The sequence below is a fragment of the Sorex fumeus genome, unplaced genomic scaffold (assembly GCF_029834395.1).
Source record: "Sorex fumeus unplaced genomic scaffold, SorFum_2.1 ptg000164l, whole genome shotgun sequence".
In the NCBI taxonomy this organism is placed as follows: Eukaryota; Metazoa; Chordata; class Mammalia; order Eulipotyphla; family Soricidae; genus Sorex; species Sorex fumeus.
The window spans coordinates 191003-213897 of NW_026606221.1; the positions used below are offsets into that span (position 1 = coordinate 191003).

General features: G+C 46.4%; 1 protein-coding gene across 5 annotated transcripts in view; it reads left to right on the forward strand.

The window, feature by feature from the left end:
* DNM3 (dynamin 3) overlaps positions 1-22895 on the forward strand; it is a 270137-nt gene that overhangs the window by 17573 nt on the left and 229669 nt on the right. For all 5 annotated transcript variants that reach the window (XM_056107388.1, XM_056107384.1, XM_056107386.1 and 2 more), the window contains exon 2: positions 21077-21150. In XM_056107388.1, coding sequence (XP_055963363.1) covers positions 21077-21150 — 74 coding nt within the window. The remainder of the gene's footprint in view (positions 1-21076; positions 21151-22895) is intronic.

Consider the following 22895-nt stretch of genomic DNA (forward strand, 5'->3'; position numbering starts at 1 on the left):
AGTGATTAGAAGCAATAAGAAAGCCACATCCTACAGTGTTATTGGGACCATGGGCCAGAGATAAGACACAGGGCAACAACTCGCCGCCTGGTGCCATCTTAGCACATCAACAACCCAGAGACACAGCAGCAGAGAGTCCCGGAGGGCACCAGAGCACTGGAAATTTCTCTGGACCTCATACCAAGCTGATTTCACCGGGGCACCCCAGATGGAGCAGGTGCAGTCTCCCCGCCTTCTCCAGATGGAATCCTGGCAACCATGAGCTTATACAAGCCAGGCCCAGGTATGTGGGTTCCAGAACCCACATGTGGCATTGGAGCTCGGCAGTCCCACCTCAGCTTCCCGTCTGCTCTTGAGGCTGGATGTCATGCCCACAACCTGCCTCTGGGCACCATCATGGCACACCAACAGCCTGAGCCCAGAAACTTTCAACTGAATCCCAAAATGGATTAGCTCCCTACAGAGATGTCTCTGGAACCCACCATTTACAATCTTAGAATTTCAGAGTCTCAGAATGATGTGGCCACGTGAACTCTCATGATCTGCAAAACAAGCAATGGAAAATAAATGATCTAGCGTCAGCCCCTAGAAGGCAGGCTTGAATGGTGGTAGGAAAATTCAAGCAAAATATAATGCCCAAAAGTAGAGAGAGTATCTGAGAAATTGTCTGCCGTAGAGGCAGGGTGGAGACTGGGGGGTGGATATTGGGGACATTGGTGGTAGAGAGTGTGCACTGGTGAAGGGATGGGTATTAGATCATCGTATGACTGAATCTTAAACATGAAAACTTTGTAAACGTATCTCACGGTGGTTCAATAAAAAAAATTAAAAAAGAAAGACACAGGGTAAAGGGACTTGGGGGAGTGAAGGGGGCATCTGGACATCAACTTGGAGTTGGCGGCATGGATAGGGTCTCTTGTCCCAAGTTGAGCTTAGGACATCAGATGGCAGGATGTATTGGAGAGCTTGGTCTGAGGCCCCAGGCTTTGCTTGGAGGGAGAAGCAGCTATGGGTCAAGGAAGTCCATCCCCTTGGTTGAAAGAAGCTGTGAAATGTCTCAGGATTTTATCTGGGAAGCTAAACATGTAGGAAAAGCGACCTACTTTTTATTTTCCTTTCTTCAGAAAAGGAGGAAGTAATGTCCAATTTTTGTCTTCCCCTCCAATTGGCAATAGAGGAGTCATTTCTAACGCTGCTAGTAGGCTTACCCTAGGCACCTCTTCCTCTACTCACAGTGGACACCTTCTAGTCCCAACCAGAGGTTCCCTTACGTGGACTGGGACATCATCACCGTGAATAGTTTTCAAACCTAAGAATGTTTCTGTTTTTCTTCCGAGTGTCACTTGACCATAGGAAAGGAATTTGAGAAAGTCTCGTGCCACAGCTAAAGGATCTATTAAAGTACATTATTTAGCAAGTGCTAGACAGTTCTTTTCCTGGAATTAATTTGAAAGCTTAAATATAATGTGAACTTAGTATTTCCTCTTTCTAGTTAGAGATGATCGTTTTTCTCTGTTTTTAAAAATTGCATGTCAGGTTTTCACTTTTTTTTTCAGGTATTGAAGTTTTCAGATTTAAAATGGATTATCAGGGGCTGGAGCAATAGCACAGCGGGTAGGGTGTTTGCCTTGCATGCAGCCGGCCCGGGTTCAATTCCCAGAATCCCATAGGGTCCCCCGAGCACCACCAGGAGTAATTCCTGAGTGCATGAGCCAGGAGTAACCCCTGCGCATTGCCGGATGTGACCCAAAAAGCAAAAAAAAAAAAAAAGAAAAAGATTTTCATTTTTTCTATACACATGCTTATGGAGGAATAAGTGCTTATGGAGAGATATATACATAAGTGTATTTTTGTGATTAAGAAAATTTGAATAATTTCATATTTGAAGAATTGGGGGAATCAACAGTTTAAAAATTATTAAAGCTCCCTTAAAATGATATGGCATTGGCATTTGTGCAGTCAAAATAATTCAATATTCCTTTTTGCCCTCAGGCTTTAGGCCATACTGAGGTGTACTCAGGGCTGACTCCTGGCTTTGCTCACAGGGATAACACCTCGGGGGTCTTCAGTGACCATAAGGGATACCAGGGATCAAACCAGAGTTAGCCGCATGCAGGTTGTGCCTTCCCTGCCGTTCTGTTTCTCCCGCCCCTGGAAATGGGGAAGGGAAGCTGGACTGTGGATTGTTGGAGTGGGATTTGGGTACCTCTGGCTTAATTTATTATTTCTGCACTTTCGTAGAAGTTTGAAATTCTTCCAATAAAAAGTCAAAGTTGTAGCAGAAAATAAGGACCATTTTCCCTTTCTGTTTTCCCTATTTTCCTCCACAACTTTTTAGCATGCCTTTTTAAATTCTGCCATGCCCTCTGTGTTCTTTAGAATTTCATTGTTTCCTCATGGGTAGCCCTCTTTAACCACCTTAGTCACATCCCAGCTCCTCTCCTGACCCCCAGAGACTCCCCTTGTCTTCTGGGGGATCTCTCAGCACCCTATATCTGTTCTTTTTCTGGGCTCAAACTCCAGGGTAATTAGAGTAGCTTTGAAAGTTCCCCAGAAAACACTTTACATCATTGTTGGATAAATAGTATTTATTGATGATCATTCAGAAAGAATAAGAAACCCAAACAAATCCTTTTTGGTGCATCATGCATGTTTGTGATTAAAGTATTGTGTTTCTGGATGAAAGGTTATTAATTAGATTTTGCAATGGTCGTTTCAGACAGAAAAACTGGTTGCTTTATCTTCAATTACCTCCTTGGATATTTTCAAGAATGCTTCCTGGAAAGCAAGTATTGTTCCAGGTTATTAGCTAAGTCATAGATATATCCATCTTGTTCTGGCATATCTGGGAATCTGGGCTGGGGTAATACTTGTTCTCTATTTTATGGTTATGGAAAGTAAGCTTTTTTCTCATCTTAAATCCCCACTTTTTCCACTTACAGGCCTTAATGATGCAGAGTCTAGTATGAAACTGGAAAAGATTACTGTTGCAACTTAAATCACAGAACTCTGCTTTGCTTCTGATGAGGCCTTAGAACTATAGAAATAAAATAACTATAATTTTAGCTGTCCAACCCTCTGGAAAAACACAGGCAAGCTTTTCTTTAGGTGTATTTTAAAAAATTTTGGGCCACACCTGGCGGCACTCAGGATTTATTCCTGGCTCTGCACTCGGGAATCATTCCTGGTGGGCTCGGTGATCCATATGGAGTACCAGGGATTAAATTCAGTTGGTTGTGCAAGGCAAGTGCCCTGCTTGCTATATTATCATTCTGGTCACATTTTTGGTATATTTTTGAAACACTATGTGAAAGGGATTCTTGTGTCTATCAAATATAGTCATAGTGGAAAAATTTTTATAAAGCAGCATTTTTTTGGGTTTTAGAATCAATTTATTTCTTCCCTCCTATCTTTGGGCCACATCTGGGAGTGCTCAGGGATTATTCCTGTGTTCAAGAGATCATGAGGTGCTGGTGATCAAATCCAGGGCTCCCACATGCTGCAAAGCATGAACTCTAGCCCTTTGAGCCATTTCCCCAGCCCATAACTTGTTTATTATTATTTATTTTCCTCCTTCCCTTGTTGCTGCAATGCCTCGGGACCACATACTTGGCTTGTGTGATTAATTGCAAGACATATTTACAGTGTGTTGGAAATTCCATACTTTTTTTTTGTGGTACCAGGAATTCCAAACAATAAGCTCATGCCTGGTGCACATGGGCTGGTACTGGGGTCCAAACAAACATCCTCACACTGGCAAGGCAGGTGCTCTGCCATGAGCCATGCCACACCCCTGCCCCCCTATCCCCCCACCCCCTGCAGACCCTGTCCCCTAGCAGAGACTTTTAAAGCCAAAGATTACAATTCACCTCTTACTGAAGTGTTTCATGAATCAGCTTGGGTATAGGTTGAGTGTGCCTAAGATGAGGACTCCCTCTTTGTCTTTTCTCTATAATACATTATTTAATTAATTTTGCTGGATTTATTGCCAAGTGGAGAAATCAGGCTACCTTTTATTTAATCCTTGCTCTTGATTCCCGTCCTTTATAGAGGTGAAGTCCTTTACCCATGAAATGATTCAAGAGGATGTTAGAACAAGATTATAGGTTATCTATGGATGTTAGAACATCTATGGATGTTAGAACAAGATTATAGGTTATCTATGGGGACATAGATAACCTATAAACTCAGCGAAAAACTTTGAAAGAGCACCATGAAGTGCAGGGTGCCTCTCCCAATAGCATCTTTTTGCCAGGACTCGCGTGCTTATCCTAGACACTTGCGTCTCTGCCTTTGGTCCCCTCCCTGCCTGCTCCCCTCCACCCCTGGCATGATCTCATTAACCCAGTTCTTTGACCTTTAGCTGTTGAACTGAGGAATTCAAGTTCCCAAGAAGAGAATTGCCTCATTCATATTTTCGAGGTTGGCCCTGTGGTGAAGTTCTAGGCGGGGTGTCTGATGATGAATGGGGTGCAGATGAACGTGGGGTCCTCTGGCGAGGGTCTTTCCTCATCCTGCTGCCTCATGCCCCGCTCTTACTTACTCGCTCTTACTCTGGGTCACCTGCCCTTCCCGCCCCTCTTGCGGAAGGGCAATGATAGTGATTCTCAGCACAGTCTTTGGGGAGCAGATCTCCTTGTCTTTGGCTGCCTAACAAGGTTTCCGAGAGAGCCTAAAAATAAAGTTGAAGTTTTATTTGAAAATATATGCCCCTTTGAATTACGAAGAAGAGCGAAGGACTGTCTTCATCAGATCAGCTGTCCAGCTACTCAGAAGACGATTACACACAGCCTGTGGAATTTGAGTGTGCTTTGCTGTTTTTTTCCTGTAATTGGGGGTAGGGCGTGAGTAGGGGGAAGCAGTGTTGAAGTGTCCTACCCCTTGCCCTCTCCCTTTCTTGAGGGTTGGCCCTCTTGTTTCCCTTTTCTATTCTTTCCCTCAGTGATTAATAAAGCCCGTGGCACAGATTGCAAAACCAGGAAATGATGAAGGAGGTTCCTGGACATTTCAGCATTTTAAAATTTTGAAATTTAAAGAAGGCTTGAGTCCCTGTATCTTCAGGAATTAATTCATTTAAAAAATTTCTGGTGGGCCAGAGTGATGGGGTACAGCAGATGGGGTGTTTGCCTTGCATGTGGCCAACCCGGTTCAATGCCCGGCATCCCATATGGTCCCCCACGCACTGCCAGGAGTGATTCCTGAGTGCAGAGCCAGGAGTAACTCCTGAGCATTGCTGGGTGTGATCCAAAAAGCAAAAAAAAAAAAAAATGCTGGTAATGAAGTTGACATGGGTTCAGGTCCTGCAGGTGGGTTGACTGAGTCACTGGGTTTGCTACAGGAACTGGTGATGGGACTTGTGCTGAGTGACAGAATGCAGAGCAAGGTGTGAATCATTGTTTTCCTCTTGCACTAAGATCTGTGCAGGGCCTGAATGGCCTTCTCGGTGGGAGACAGGGTCCATGACCTTACTTCTTTCCTATTGTGATTTTACTGCCCCAGGAGCAAGAGTATTCATCCCCTAGAGGTACCTGAGTATTGTTGGAATTTTTCATCTAGCACACTTCCCCTCTCTCCCTGGGTGCCTTTTGAGCGATTCCAACCTTGATGGAAATTTCCTAAGATCTTAGTATTGAGCTCTCTGTGCTGCCAGAACTTGTGTGCAATCAGGAACTTTAGGCCAACACATTTGATTTTTCACTTCGTAATTCTCAGCATTCAGCATGTTGCTTCCCACATCAAAACCACTCCCAGTTCACCTTCACCTGAGTCTTGTTTCATCCTAGTAAGTACCAGGGTTGGACCTATGAGGGAAGGGCCTGGCTTGAGTGCTTTCAGGAAAAGCAGCAAGGGAGGAGCTGGAGCAATAGGATAGCAGGGAGAGCACTCACTTTCTATGTGGCTGACCTGGGTTTGATCTGCAGAACTTCATATGGTCCCTCGAGTCCTACCAGGAGTGATCCCTGAGCTCAGAGCCAGGAGTAAGTCCTGAACAAGGCTGGTATGGCCCAACAACCACCCCCTCCAAAAAAATAAATAAAAAAAAACAGCAGCAAGGGAATAGTTCAGATCTCTTTTCTTGCTTCAGTTTGATTTTATATGTTTACTTTTTGGCGGTAGGGTGTTTGCCTTGCACGCAGCCGACCCGGCCGATCCGGGTTCAATTCCTCTGCCCCTCTCGGAGAGCCCGGCAAGCTACCGAGAGTATCTCGCCCACACGGCAAAGCCTGGCAAGCTCCCCATGAGGTATTCGAGATGCCAAACACAGTAACAACAAGCCTCACAATGGAGACGTTACTGGGCCCTCTCGAGCAAATCGATGAACAACGGGAGGACAGTGCTACAGTGCTACTTTTTGGCAGTGTTGAGGATGAAACCCCAGGGCCTCCTGTGGCAAATGATCCACCCTGGAAGTACACCCCAGGCTCTCTCCAGCTCCCTTTTTATTATTTGTTTGATTTTTATTTGCGGGCCACGTCTGACTTTGCATGCAGGGGTCACTCGTGGCTGGCTTAGGGGAATATACGGATGCCGGGAATGGAACCTAGGTCAGCCGAATGCAAGACAAGCACCATACCTATCGTACTATTGCTCTGGCCCATCCCATTTTTAAGTATGAGTTGGAAGGCACAGTGACTTAGCATGTTGGGGTAATGGTACTTTTAGAGTTCAAGGCAGACGGTGCTCCTGCCGAGGTTAGGTGTTATTCACAGGGCCCGTAAGCTCCGGGTTTCTCTGAGTGTTTGAGAGCTTGGTGGAGGTGTTTGTGCAAATGTCTTAATTCTCTATCAATGTGGATGAGCTGGGTAATGGAAACCACTCCAGCTATAAAAGCTGTGAAAAAACCCTTGTATCCAATTACTGCTGAGCATTACTAGAAGACCTGGAAGAGTAGACATTGGGCTTTTGTCTCCTAAAGGTGCTCCTTGAATCAGTGTCTTCACAGCCCTCAAGACGGAAGCCAGGGAATTCAGCAAGTCTGCACGCCATGTGCTGGGTTCCTGATCACCCTGCCTCAGCCACAGCAACTGTGGCTTCTGCAGTATTCCGCCATGATTCACCAGCACACTGCTGGCAGGTGGCTTAGTGAGCCTGAAGAGCTGCCTCCCAGGCCACACCAGGCAAAGGACCCCTGAGCCTGCTCTCTGGCTCACAGTGACCTGGACTCGGGTCTCCAGGACACACACCTCGTTGGGGAACATAGACAGTTTGGAGGATGCTTTCACCAGGGGGCCTGGGATCCCCACTACTGCATACAGGCGGGCTGGGGGACAGGGCAGAAGCCCAGCTAGCCTGTCAGCACACATGGGCTACGGATGCCCTTGGGCTTCTCTCTATGATGGCAAGGGGATGCTTTTGTGTTTTGGATGTTTCTTGTGACTTGAGACCAAAATCTTCAGAGGGTGGTGGGTCCGGTTGCTCCTTTTATGACCGGGTTTTGGGAAAACGAGTCACTCTTCCTTTAAGGCAGCAGCTCTTGGAAAATACAAATGATGCCAAAATTGGCTTGTTTAGAAAGCGAACTGTGTATGTTAGAGGAAAACAGAAGCACCCTAAATGCTGAACATTTGCAGCCTCTCAAAATAGATGAGTGTAGAGCCTAGGAACCTGATGGTGAAGAGGAGTGTTAATTCCAAGGGGCAATACTGGCCCATTAAGCGAGCGAAGAGGTTACCCCAGCATATGTGGAGGGCGGCAGTATTGTCATGAGCAGTACAAGTATAGAACTGCCTGAGAGACCCAAGATGAAATGTAGACGTGGCATTGCTGGGAAGTGGGATTGAGTTGAGTTTAGATTAGAAAGTGTATCAATCCAATAAGTGTGCAGCACTTATAAGAAAAAGTGCCTCAAGTAAATCTCCTTCCTTCAGAAAATGGACAATACGTAATGCAATTCCACATGAACCGGTATTGTATTTTCATGCAGAACTAATACATTAAATATATAATTATACCTCCAGTACCTCCAATAGGTGTAATTATATGTTATCATTAATTTATATTGTCAGCTATAATATATAATTATACCTCCAATACCTCCAATAAGTGTAATTATGTTATCATTAATTTATCCTGTCACTGTCACTGTCCTCCTATTGTTCATCAATTTGCTCGAGCGGGCCCAGTAACGTCTCCATTGGAGACTTTGTTGTTACTGTGTTTGGCATATCGAATACGTCACGGGGAGCTTGCCAGGCCCTGCCATACGGGCGAGATACTCTCGGTAGCTTGCCGGGCTCTCCGAGAGGGGCGGAGGAATCGAACTCGGGTCGGCCATGTTGGCTGCGTGCAAGGCAAACGCCCTACCACTGTGCTATCACTCTAACCCTGTCATTAATTTATATTGTCAGCTATCTTTTTTTTTACATGTAAAATATTTTTTTACATGTAAAATCATACACATTTGTCTGTGGCTGAAGAGTAAGTAATGAGTAAGATTCTTGCCTTGCACAACAGACGATCTTGGTTCGATCCCTGGTAACACACAACCCAGAGCACTTCCAAGAGTGATTTCCTGAATGTAGACAGTAGTAGCCCCTGAGCATTTCCAGGTGTGGCCCACCCCCACCACCCAAAGATACATTTTTATTGACTTTTTTGTGGGGGGGACCACAACTGGATGGGCTCAGGGCTTACTTTTATGCTTAGGGATCACTCATGGTGAGGCTGGGGGAACTATATGTGGTGTGGGAGATTGAACCCAGGTTGGCCACATGCAAGACAAGTGCCCTACTCATTGTACTATCTCTCCAGCCTTCATGCTTTTATTTTTTTAAATAGTGATATATTTCCAGCATAGATGTATTCTACACATATATATGTGAAATCAAACTAAATATAGAGTAAGTGTAAAGTGTATGTGTATGTGTGTCCACAAGGATCAATATATGTTTCCAATAGTCATGCATGACTGTTTGCATGAAAAACAGGGAAAAGAGATGCTCATTTTCTGTGTAAAGAAATGAATTGCAGAGAAGAATTAATGCCAAGGTGCCTCTCAACTCTGATTGTATGTGAGTCACATTTTTTTCTGTGTGTCCTCACCTTCTCAGGTAAAGGTAGATTTGCAGAAGCAGTGTTGGTTTGAAATGACTCACCAGGAAATTTCCTACCATTGTCTTGTTTGTTTGGGTCACTGGCCACAGCCTCTTTTGTGAGGCTGAACTTAAATCTAAAATTGATTTATACGGTACTACTCTCTCAAGGAAAATAATAATAAAAATAATGTTCAGAGTGAATGTTTTCTGGTTTTACTTTAAGAGTTGGCTTTTTAAAACTGCCTTCAGCCTTGTATAGAAATAAGCTATTCCATTAATTTATATAAAGTAGGGTTTCTGGCCAAGTGGAAGAATGACTAGTTGGTTCTTTTTCCTAGAAAACAAACAGATGCTTTCCTAGACAAATCAAAATTGTTTAAAATGGAGTTGGTTGTTGACTCTCCTAGAGAGTCAATTTGACTTTAAATATGCTTTTTTTCAGAACTTGCTGAAAAGAAAAAAAATGTCACCAATTCCCTGACATTTTTCCCCCTCTTTTTGCAGTCCGGAGATAGAACCCAGGACTTCACACATGCAAGGGGCACTCCTTTACCCCTGGGCCACACCCCTGACCCCTCTCCCAACTGAATTACTTTAAAAATTCACATGAAGTTGTAGATGTCAGTTGTGTCAACTCATAAAATATTTTCTAGAGGAAAAGAGATTGTTCCATCTTTTTTCCCTGTTTTTTTTTTTTAACACACCTCTTACACAAAAGTCAGCTTAAGAATGGTAAGCTAGCTCCTGCTGGAACGGTGGTAATAACTTTCTACTCGGTGTGAGTGTGAGTATTTTGAGCACTTCCTTCCTTTCTCCCCGACGCCCATGATCATCTTTTGTATTTCCTTCCCCTGCATACCCCAAAGCGGCTGCTCTTGCTGCAAGAAGCCTGCCGTTCTTCTAGTTGAAGAATGGGGGTGGAAACTAAGATCGGAGCAGCATGCTGTGCTCCTGGATACCGGGATATCAGATTCTTAGTTTCTCTCCACCATCACAGCCAGAAGAGGTGTCATCCATGGGTTCACACTAATACTTCTGTGTGTTATTCGTCGATCCTGTTATTCGTCGATTGCCTCGAGCAGGCCCCAGTAACGTCTCTTTCATCCTAGCCCTGAGATTATATTCAAGGCTATTTAGGAGAATGAGACCCATCATTGTTACTGGTATCTGGCATATTTGGTACGCCACGGGGAGTTTGCCAGACTCTGCCCTGTGGGCAGGCTACATTCGATAGCCTGCAAGTTTGTCCAAAGTAGTAATGAGACAATAAGATGTCATAAAAAAAAGTTCTGATAAGAGGTTGCGCGGCCGCAAATGCGGCCGCGCGGTTCCAGGATCTGGATTTTATAGTCTCTGAGTCTTGGCCGCTGATGGGATTACACGGCGCCAGGGGGCCAGGTGGTGGGTGTGACCCCCGCCTACTGGAATTTGGAGGATCTGGGTGGAAGATGCTCGACTCCAATTCGAGTAGGCTTGGAGGTCTCGGCCCCGGAACCCGCGTGGCTTTGTCCCTCTGCCAGTACCTTCAGGTGTGCGGAGAGTGGTCTCAGCATGGTGGTGGCTGGTCCTGGAGGTCTTCGGCTGCCGGAGCCCTGGTCGGGGTGGGGAGGAAAGCTCAACCCGCTCCCCTCCAAGGGACTCCGGGAAGGAACACCCAGGCGCGGGGGCAGAGACTGCACTGTTCTCGTCCGGGATCTGGATTTTATAGTCTCTGAGTCTTGGCCGCTGATGGGATTACATGGCGCCAGGGGGCCAGGTGGTGGGTGTGACCCCCGCCTACTGGAATTTGGAGGATCTGGGTGGAAGATGCTCGACTCCAATTCGAGTAGGCTTGGAGGTCTCGGTCCCGGACTTCTGTGTGTAGCTTGGGAAAGTCAGCATGAACCCATACTAGTGTCTCTCCCTCTTAGCTGTCACCTCTGGGATGATTCTATTTTTTTTTTTTTGGCTTTTTGGGTCACACCCGGCGATGCCCAGGGGTTATTCCTGGCTCTGCACTCAGGAATTACTCCTGGTGGTGCTCAGGGGACCATATGGGATGCTGGGGATTGAACCCGAGTCGGCCGCGTGCAAGGCAAACCCCCTCCCTGCTGTACTATTGCTCCAGCCCTCTGGGGTGATTCTCACCACCTCCTCTTACTAATCTGTTCTCTTTCCATTTCAGCATCCCAATACCAAGAAACTGGGCCCCCTATATCCATGGTTTTTCGACTAGACACAAATGACAGCATCAGAATGGTCTGCTTGTATCTCTGGGTGATGCTTGACCAGCCAGTGCACTGGCCAGTGCATTGATCTTATTCCCTCCACATGATCCACATGTGTGATGAGATGGTTTCTCCTCACCAGGCCTCCCAGCTGTGGTCACAAAGGATTGCTAATTTGGGGTGATGCCTTTGTCCTGGGTGGCCAGCAGTGTCAGGAGGGAGGTATGCCGAGGAAAAAGTAAGGACAAGTCAAGAGGAAAGGATGGGCTGTATCCCATTGGATGGCTCATTGCCTTCCCTTTGTTTTGGGAGGGGGAGGGGTCCCAAGCAATGCTTAGGGAGACCAAGGGTCACTCCCAGACGGTACCTGATGGACCAAATGATTTAATTCTCAGGCCCTGTAACATGGTGCCGCTGGCATCGTGCCCTGGGGTACTAGGGGCACCAGGGCTATAACTGGGAATGCTCAGGTATATTTCAAATATCAGCACAGCGGGTAGGGCGTTCGCCTTACAAGCGGCCAACATGGCCTACCCGAGTTCGATTCCTCCGCCCCTCTTGGAGAGCCCGGCAAGCTACCGAGAGTATTCGATATGCCAGACAGAGTAACAACAAAGTCTCCAATGGAGACGTTACTGGGCCCGCTCGAGCAAATCGACGATCAACGGGAGGGCCTTTACCTTTACCTTTACCTTTTTGAAATATCATTTTTGGGCTCTTGTGGTAGGTACCAAGGAGTGGAATTTTTGGTTAATATGGAAGCCCAATTCTTAATTTTCTGAGGTGTCTCCATCCTGTTTTCTATAGAGGCTGAGTCCTGTTTCCATTACAATTAAAATTTGGTATTTAAGTGCTGGCTAGAATTTTTTCCAAAGAATTTTGCTCTTATCTGTGGAATATAAAGTAACAAAATAGGAGACTAACACCAAGAATAGTCGAATTAAGTACCAGAAGTTTAGTTCCATGGCTTGGAGACCAGCCACACATGTTGGGGGGAAAGGCAGCTCAGATAGAGAAGGGAGCACCAAATAAAGGGTCTTGGGAGGATCCTCCCAGGATGGGACATGCATGCTGAAAGTAGACTCTAGACCGAACATGATTGCCATTCAATGCCTCTTTTGCAAGCCACAGCACCCAAAAGGAAAGAGAGAGAACAAAAGGGAATATCCTGCCACAGAGGCAGGGTGGGATGGGGGGATGAGGGGGGTGGGAGGGATACTGTGATCAGTGGTGGTGGAGAATGGGCACTGGTGGAGGGATGGGCACTCGATCACTGTATAACTGAAACCCAAGTACAAAAATTTGTAAGTCTATAACTGTACCTCATGGTGTTTCACTAATAAAAATTTAAAAAAAGAATTTTGCTCTTATTTGATTACAGGGTGCTAAAAATGTGAAAAGTGCTCTTCAGTTGGATTGCTGATATATATATGTGTGTGTGTGTATATATATATATATAGAGAGAGAGAGAGAGAGAGAGAAAGAGAGAGAGGGAGAGAGAGGGAGTGAGAGGGAGGGAGGGAAGGGGAGAGAGAGAGAGTCAGGTTGTGTAGGTCATATAGAGAATCTGGTTATAAATAAGGCCTTGTCAAAGAAATGATATTATAAATTCTTAGTTGTATTTCCATTGTGCATTAAAGATATTTTAATCTGGTATTTCCCCTGGAAATCATAAAATTCTTAATAGTCAGCTTTTTTTTTTCAAGATTTTTGTTTGTTTTGTTTGGGGGTCACAACCGGAGATACTCAGGAGTTACTCCTGGCTCTGCACTCAGGAGTCAGTCCTAGTGGTGCTCAGGGAATCACATGGGGTGCCGGCATCAAACCCAGATGCTACGTGCAAGGAGTTTCCCTACCTGCTTGTACCATCACTCTGGCTGCCAGGGTTTATTTTATTCTTTTTTGGGGAGGGTCACACCCAGCAATGCTCAGGGGTTCCTCCTGGCTCTGCACTCAGGAATCACTCCTGGTGGTGTTCAGGGGATCCTCTGGGATGCTGGGGATCGAACCTGGGTCGTCTGTGTGGAAGACAAACTCCCTTCCCCACTGTACTTTCGCTCCTGTCCGGGTTTATTTTATTCTTAAAAAAATCTCGAGGGGGCTGGAGTGATAGAGCAGCATTGCAAGAGGCCAACCCAGTTTAGATTCCCAGCATCCCATATGGTCCTCCAAGCCTGCCAGGATTGATTCCTTATCACAGAGCCAGGAGAAAGCCCTGGGCTTTGCCGGGTGTGCCCCTCAAACAAACAACAGCTCCCCCAACTCACACACATCTCAAAAAATAAAGGAATAAAACAGTTTCTATCCCAGATATTATTCTGCTCCCTGGAGAATACATTACTTGTGTCTGTCTTGAAGTAGGGACTCTTCCTCTTTAAAAAAAAAAATTCTAAAATGTGGTGTTCTTTCTGCTGAGTTCTCTAACTGGAACAGTAACCTGCAGTAGCGATTATTAAGAACCAGACATTTTAAGGTCTCTTCAACTCCCTTACCCATCAGAGGACAGAGCATGTTAATTATCCCTGGCAGACTGCCAGTTCTGTCTGTGGAAAAACGAAAGTAAAATTGTTCGTTATTGTGGGAGCGCCCGCTGACATTCAGGAAGGATAAGCCTTGAAAGCTTCCCGATCCCAAATTCCTGACGCGAGATGTGTTTTTGTCTTTTATAAGCAAGCGCCTGAAATCTGGACAATGGCTTAAAATCAAAGCAGCGACCTGGGGTGGTGTTGACACTGCAGAAATGTGGCCCCGGCGATAATCCTGGCTACAAAGGGGAGATTGTTTTTGTTTTAGCGAACAAAGACTCTCAGAGCTCCATCCTTGCCTCACCCCCAGCTGGTTCAGCAGGTGTTGGCCTCTGGGGCTCACGGGCAGGTTTCCTGGCTGAATTTCGGATAAGCCCTAGGCACGGAAAGCCGGGAAGCCGTGTGTCTGTTTGCAGGACCAAACCTTGGGAGATGGATTTCTCTGCTGGTGGAGAGAGTGGTTGTAGGTTCTGAGCAGGGGTTGGCCGCATGAAAGGGCTGTTGTTCCTGCTTTCAAAGCTACTTGTGTTTCTTTCCTGGGCTCTGGGTGAAATTTTTTCTGCAACAGTTAGGTTAAGAGAGGCCTTTCAAAGGAGTGAGCTGTGGGGAGATTGCAAGGAGACTGTGACTGCTTTTTAATAAATATCCTTTGTATGGGGTTTCATAGAACGGACCACAGCAAATACGAGAACGTTCAACATTGCCTTTTCTGGGGTCAGAGCGATAACAGCAGATAGGGTACAAAATTCATATTGCTGTAGGGTGAAACAGAGATTGGTTAGACAGAAACGTAAGTCTGAATATCAGTAGACGATGAGTCTTTAAAACATAGTCTCCAGGTTGAAAATGCAGTGGGCATTTTGCCAAGGATAGAATTTGATTTGGGGGGCTGGAGCAGTAGTATAGTGGGGTACGAGCATTTGTCTTGCATTCAATGACCCCGGTTCAATCCTCAGCACCCCACATGGTACCTTGAACTCTGCCAGGAGTGATTCCTGAACACAGGGCCAGGAGTCATTCCTGAGCATTACTGGGTGAGGTCCAAAAACCAAAATAATGTTTATAATTTGAGGAAGGTTCAAGGCTTGAGGCTTCAGGTGGAGGGTTTCTGAGCTGAGGAGACTGTGTGCAGGCATGAGCCGGTGGGTCACTGGATCACTGGGTCCCTTCACAGTGCCATTGACCACGGAGCCTTCAGACTGGCTAAAGACATAAATGCAGTCATTTGGAACAGTTCATAGCATTAGAAGATCATTTTTAGCTGTCCCCAGTTGCACTGTGTAAAACAAGTTTATTCCCTTCTTAGGATAATGAAATTTTTTTTGTGCTACATCTCGTGATTCTCAGAGGACTATATAGATTACCAGAAATCGAACCTGGGTTGGCCATTTTCTAGGTAAGCAACCTACCTGCTGTATCATTGTTCTAGCTCTAGGAATTTCCTTTTAAGTAACTTAAAAATAAATATCAAAAAACATTTCACTCAAGTATTCTATTTTTTATTTGTCTACTAAAACTTTGGTGAAGATGAACTCATGCCTGGATGGAATATCCTACTACTATTTCTCTGTTCCATTTCTCATGTCAAATGCCATCTTGTCCACCAATGACCATTGATTAATGAGCGGATCCTCCCAGTCTTGATTGTGAATGGAATACTTTTTCTCTTTCGTCTCATGATATTGAAAATTTCTGTAGCCACTAGCGTAGGGCCAAAGGAGAGGGGGAACCCCCACAAATAAATCAGGAAAAAAATACTTGTGGGATAAGTTAACAACATAATAGATGATCTATGCCACACCTCTATTTTTTATTTATTACTTAATGAAGTAGCATATCTATGTTAGTGGGAACATATATGCCAACAATCCTTTGGGAACTCTCCAAAGATCTATAATAAATAAGGCGAAGAAAATTGACCAAGCATGGTACTGTGATGCAAATTGAACAGCAGTGGGCAACTGGGACAGGACAGCACTCCCCTGGCTGTCTTCTTGCTCCCGTGCCAGTGAAAGAACCTTCCCCTGCCTTTTTTTTTTCTTTTTGGGTCACACCCGGTAATGCACAGGTGTTATTCCTGGCTCTGCACTCAGGAAATACTCCTGGCGGTGCCCAGGGGACCATATGGAATGCTGGGAATCGAACTCAGGTCTGCCGCGTGCAAGGCAAACACCCTACCCGCTGTGCTGTTGCTCCAGCCCCCCGCTCCTGCCTTTTAGTCCCCAGATACACCCCTGACTTTCCTTCTAACTATCACCTTAGGAGGGGAAACTCGAGCTCAGCTCCCTTCCACCTCAACCAGGACTGCCAACAGACGGTCAGGACCAAGGACAGTAACCAGCCAGCCTTTCTCCCATAGGCCAGGGGGCTCCCTCTGGCTGGGTTTCTGCTCACCAGCTGCTCTTCCTCACCTGGGTCCTTGCTCCCAGCTGTCCTGTCAGAAGTCTATGGTGTGAGAGTCACGAGTCTTCCATTCTCCCGTGGAATGTGGGATGTTTTGGCTGCCAGTGCTAAGCCTGCTTTTTATTTATTTATTTTTTTTTTGCTTTTTGGGTCACACCCAGTGATGCTCAGGGGTTACTCCTGGCTCTGCACTGAGGAATTACTCCTGGCAGTGCTGGGGAGAACCTATGGGATGCCTGGGATCGGACCCGGGTCAGCCACATTGTCAGGCAAACGCCCTACCTGCTGTACTATCGCTCCAGCCCCGCTAAGCCTGCTTTTAACGTGGCCAACGAGGTTTCTATGGGTCCAGGGCTGGGAAGGAAATGAGTTGGGGTTTGGGGCAGAAACGCCCTGCCCTTGTCTTCTCGGCCCGTGGATCTTTTGGAAACCCCACAGGATGTGACGAGGGGGACAGACCTATTCCTGGCTTTTTGTGCTGGTCCCTGGGGGTCAAGGCTGTTTCTTGGCATAGCCACCTCCCACCTCAATCTTGTAAATATGTAATGGATTCACCTGCAGCACAAATGTTGTCGTGGAGTGTATCCGTGACATTAAATTTAACCTCAGTGGGTGAAATGTCCAGTAAGGCTCTCTGTAGCGGGGGTGAGGTGGGGGAAGACAGTCTGGAAAAGTCTTGAGCCTGTTCTATAGCCCAGCGTTGGTCTCTCATGCTTTCTTTCTCTCTCAGGCAGAAGAGGGGGAGTCCGTGACCCTCGCTGTGGTCACTGTCCTGATCTGTGTCTTTCCTCTGCGGGTGTTATGGAAATCTCCTGCAGTGTCCAAGATCACGGAGAGCAGAGCCAGCATATGTGGGCAGCACCAGGACCCCAACTCTTGGTCTGGTGCATGCAAAGCAGCTCTCCCCCCACTCCCGAGTCATCCTGTAGCTCCCCCACTTTCCAACTTTCTTCTGCCATGCGTAGCCCATTGCTGCCCTTGCCTTGGGTTGAAGATGGTTTGGCAGCTCCATGATCACGAATGAGCTGAAGGCGGAGGTACATGGGTGGAACAAAAGGCAGACCAGACCCTTTCAAGGAGCTCTTATGAACTCTGCCAGAACTTAGGCATGGCGACTTCCCTTTGACAAGGGAACCAGGGAATGCAGATTTTAAAATTATGTGAAAATCGGGCTAATTGCCTTTCCTAGCAAAAATGGGGTTTGGTTCAGAAGCGATACGGGGAATGGAAGAGGGGTGTGCAGTAGAGACTTTATGGTCTCATTTGCCTCTGTGTTAGTGGCAGCCACTCAGGGAAAGAACAGCCTGTAATTGGGAAGGGGAAGTGGTTGAGTACCTTTACGCCTGGTCTCATTTATTTGGTGCATTAACTTCCTGAGCAAACTGACTTTCGGGAGAAGCAAATCGAGTGAATTAAGTGTGCAGGCATTACATTCTTGATAGTCTTTCCTGGCAGGGAGGACACATTCCTTCATTCACTTTATAGATCTCTGACTCGGAAGTGTTTGCATTTAGAACATTGCAGTGGGAACCATTAATTACTGATTCATTAGTTTTAATGAAAGTGTGAGTTTGGGGAATATATACTAAACATGGAACTATCTTAGATGTCGGTAAAAAAGGAAAAGATGGCACTGTGTTTCCTGCGGATGAATTTGTAATGATGTTTTCCAAACAAAATGATAGTGGTATTTATTGGATAGTTAGAAATTATAGAGTAACTGAGCGCTGCGAAATGCCATCTTTTACAAATCTGTAAGTGCTAATATTCTTTGTGTGTGCCAGTAATTTAGGGGAGAAAAGGAAACTGCAGTGGAAAATTTCCAATTAAATCTGTGCATTTTGGCAGAATCACTTCCTTCAGCAGTTAAAGTGGCATTGTAGCGGTTGGCACCACTCCGGATTTAGGGCCGAGAAGCCCAAAGCCATTTAAACAGGCCCTTTGTGCTCAGCTTGCAGAGTCTATGACCTCAGTGCTTCTCCGGGCGGTGTGCGTGGGGACAGTATTGGCCCATGACCTGTCTGTCCTTCTGTCTGTCTCTGTCTTCCCTTTTCATTTTCTGCTTCATGCCCAGTGATGCTCAGGACATACTCGACTCTATGTTCAAGGATTCCGTCCTTGTAGGCATGAGGGGACATACGGAGTGCCAGGGATCAAACACGTCTTGCAAGGCAGACTCCTTACCCACTGGACTATTACTCTGGCCCCTTGATCTTCCTTTAAGCACTGCAGGTCCTTAGAATGGAATCTGGTGGGAAGGAGGCACCTTGAAAGAATCCGCTTTCGCTGCATCTCCTTGTGTTTCTAATCTGTTGTGTGGTCCCACCATCGAGCCTGAGGTCCAGCCCGGAAATGGGGAGTTGCTACCACATCCCCACATCACTTAATGCTCTCCACTGAATCTGGCCATCTGGCTGTTGTCTGCCTTGATCAGAATCTTTGCCATTTCCCATCTCATGGACTGGTGTTTGTTTTCCCCTTTTTTGTCCTCCCCCCAACTTTTCTCTTTTGGGTCCCCCAGTGATGAAATGACATCTGAGCATATAAAACGCTCTGGGCGTTTCCCAAGTCCATTCCTTGCCTCCTGCCCCAGACACTCTCCAGCTCCTGACTTCCCCTCCAGCATCCTTGCAGGCCCCCACTGACTAAATGAAAGCCAAAGGCCTCAGCCCTTCTCCCTCTCCTGTGTGCCAGTAAGGGGCTTCTTCACCTTGAGAGGTCCGCCTGGGTTTTGTGATAGTTTGCACTGGTCTCCTGGTAAAACCAAGCCCTTGGTCTTTGGGTGACTCAGCTCTGAGAATTAGCAGCGAGTGCAATGATGGCTTCAGTCTTCCACCCAGAGCAGCCAGGAAACATCTAGTTCTGGAACAGATACTCCAGCCCTCATTTGCGTCTATAGGGAAGGGAAAGGGTTCGGTAGTTAGGGTTATGTCCCTTTCATTTTGCGCTGAGGCAGGTGTGTTTTGTTTTCTTCCCCTTCCCTCCATTCTTCCCTCCATCCCTCCATCCCTGTCTCCTTCCGTATCGCCCTTCCTTTCCCTCAAAACTGCCTCTCTGGCCCCTTCTTCCTTCTTTCTTTCCTTCCTCAATGTCATCTGTTTTCTATTTATTTGGGGCCACACCCATTGAGGGGCTACTTTCCGTTCTGTGGTTGGGGGTCACATCCAGTTGTGCACCATGTAGTACAGGGGATCAAATTGAGGTCTTCTGTGTGCAAGCCATGTGTTCATCCCATTGAACCATGTATCCAGCCCTAGTGTATTTTTGGGTGGGGGTCACACGCAGCGATGCACAGGGGTTACTCCTGGCTCTGCACTCAGGAATTACTCCTGACGGTGCTTGGGGGACCATATGGGATGCCGGGGATTGAACCCAGGTCAGCCGCGTGCAAGGCAAACGCCCTACCCGCTGTGCTATCACTCCGGCTCCCCTAGTGTATTTTTGAAAGAAATAATCTAGTGGTTTGTTACATGGCATTCTTTAGGCATATTTACTCAGGGTCTGATAGCTCAAACAGAGCTTCTAGATGTATGTTGTTTTTTTTAATCACATGGCAATGCTCAAGGGTTATTCCTGGCTCTGCCTTTAGGAATTACCCCTAGCCATCCTTGGGACATATGGGATACTGGTGATCAACCCTGGGTTGGTCGCATATCAGGCAAGCATCCTACTATTGCTAAAACCCCCAGATATTTATTCTAAAGTTTTGAAAGGCGTTTGCCTTGCACGGAGCCAACATGGCCGACTTGAGTTCGATTCCTCTGCCCCTCTTGGAAAACCCAGCAAGCTACCGAGAGTATCTCGCCCGCACGGCAGAGCCTGGCAAGCTACCCGTGACGTACTCAATATGCCAAACACAGTAACAACAAGTCTCATGATGGAGACGTTACTGGGCCCGCTCAAGCAAATCGATGAACAACGGGAGGACTGTGACCGTGACCATTTGATTTTTCTTTATTCCCTTTGATTATCAGGTAAACTACTCTCATTTTTGGTTTAGCTTTTGTGGGCAAAACTTTGATGCTTTGTTTGACTTGACAGCATTTTGAGTGTTTATGTAAACCATTAAAACTAGCAAATGTTCAAGTAGAGTTGTTAGAAAATATTAAAAGAAGTGTGTAATGGTATTTATGTAGAGATATTCAAGAGAGGGGCTGGAGAGATAGTACAATGAGTAGGGTGCTTGCCTTGCATACGGTCAACCATGGTTCAATCCCCAGCATTCCATATGGCCCCTGAGCGCTACCAGGAGTAATTTCTGATTGCAGAGCCAGGATGCATCCCTGAGCATCACTGGGTATGTCCCCCCCAAAAAACAAACAAAAATAAATAAATAAAACAAACAAAAATAAAAATGTTCAAAAGAGAGAATCCATCTCTCTCTGAGCCCTGGTGTCCTCTGCGCTATTTCATTGCATATCTCTGTATCTGTTTTATGCACTGCCCTTCTGTTTTGGTGATTATATATTCACAATATAGTCTGAAATCTGGGCATGGATACTGCCAGATTTGTTCTTCCTTTTCAAGATGGCTTTGATTATTTGGTAATAATAATTTGTGGTTTCATGCAAATTTTAGGATCTTTCATTCTATTTTGGTGGAAAATGTCATTGAAACTTTTATTTTTCTACTTTTTGAGTCACACCCAGTGATGCACAGGGGTTACTTCTGCCTTATGCACTCAGGAAGTACTCCTGGCGGTGCTTGGGGGACCATATGGGATGCTGGGAATCAAACCCGGGTGGGCTGCATGGAAGGCAAATGCCCTACCTGCTATGCTATTGCTCCAGCCCCATTTTTTTTTTGTCATTGAGACTTTGGCCGAGATTGCTGGGGAACTTGCCTCGTGAATTTATCATCAGACTTGCTTAAAATGTCCTAATTTATTATTTCTTCTATTTTCTAGGGACTTTCTCCCTCGAGGGTCTGGCATCGTGACAAGACGGCCTCTTGTGTTGCAGCTGGTTACTTCCAAAGCAGGTAACAACAGTCGGCGTGTGCCTGGGCAAACTGAACCTCTGTGACTGTTACCCCCGTTCCTGGGAGCTGGGTGCTAGTGAGAGGAGCAATTCTGTGATCACTGCCTGTTTCTCTGCCAAGCGCTTTCCTCTTCCTTGTTCTGTCACTTCCTCTGAATTCATGAAAGGGAAGGCTGTATGTGCATATAGATGTTTGGGGGAGGGGCTCCCAAATAGTGCAGAGGGAGCTGTAGGCGGGGAGGTCACTCCTGGTTTTACTGGACCCAACTGTGTGGGTCCAGATTCAGTACTTGACCAGGCACTCCATGCTGCGGACCACCAGGCCACCCAGATGGTGCTTGGGGGACTTGGCAAGTGCCAAGGACTGGACTAAGGGCCTCTGCGTGTAAGGCATGTGCTCTAGTGCTTTGAACTATCTATCGCTTTGTTTTATTTTAAAATGATTTTTATTGAATCCCAGTGACATACACAGTTTCAAGGTTGTTCATGACTGTGTTTCAGTTATATAATGTTCCGACATCCGTGCCTTCACCAGTGTACTTTTCCCACCAGCAGTTTCCCTCCTGCCCCTCCACCCCCGCCCCCATCTACCTCTGTGGCAGGCACTGTTCTTCTTTCTCTCTTTCTCCCTCTCTCTCAACATCAATCACAATCACAATCACAACCATCCTGTTATTTGTCGATTGCCTCAAGCAGGCCCCAGTAACGTCTCCTTTGTCCTAGCCCTGAGATTACAAAGTGCCATATTCAAGGCTCTTCCAGGGTTGGGAGAATGAGACCCATCATTATTACTGGTATTTGGCATATTGGGTACACCACGGGGAGTTTGCCAGACTCTGCCGCATGGGCAGGTACATTCGGTAGCCTGCCAATTTGTCCAAAGTAAGAATAAGATAATAAGATGTCCCGCGGCCACATTTGTGGCCGCGCACTTCTGGGAGCTGGGTTTTATAGTCTCTGGGTCTTGGCCGTTGATGGGATTACATGGCGCCAGGGGGCCAGTTGGTGGGTGTGACCCCCGCCTACTGGAATTTGGAGGATCTGGGTGGAGGATGCTCAGCCCCGATCTGAGGCTCAACATAGAAGAATTTTAATATCTGGGTCATAGGCCGTGCTCAGGATCCACTTCTCGAGGTGCCAGGGATTGAACTAGGAACAGTAATGTGCTTTTTCCAGCCCTCAGAAACTTCTCCTTAAGGTGACTGTGCGAGATCTGAGACCCAATCCATATACCCAGAGGGCGAAGGTGCAGCCTCTGTTATTCGAGAAGAGCTGACCTTCTAGTGCATCCTGGATGGTATAGCTAGAAAGGGCAAAACCAAGCCAGCATGATACGAAAACTTCTCTGTCCAAGGAAATTGCCATACTGCCAAGGAATGGGAATCATGAGGCTCAGAGGTTGGAAACATTTAGATGCTGGAGTGATAGCACAGCGGCAGGGCGTTTGCCTTGTACACGGCCGCCCAGCAGAGCTGGGTTTGATTCCTCCACCTCTCGAAGAGCCCGGCAAGCTACCGAGAGTATCTCACCTGCACGGCAAAGCCTGACAAGCTCCCCGTGTTGTATTCCATATGCCAAACACAGTAACAACAAGTCTCAAAATGGAGACATTACTGGGCCCACTCGAGCAAACCGATGAACAACGGAAGGACAGTGCTACAGTGCTACAGATGGCAGAAGAAGAGGGAAGGCTCTGAGATGGACCCTTCTCACAGACTCAGTGGTTCTTCTCTGTGACATCTTGAA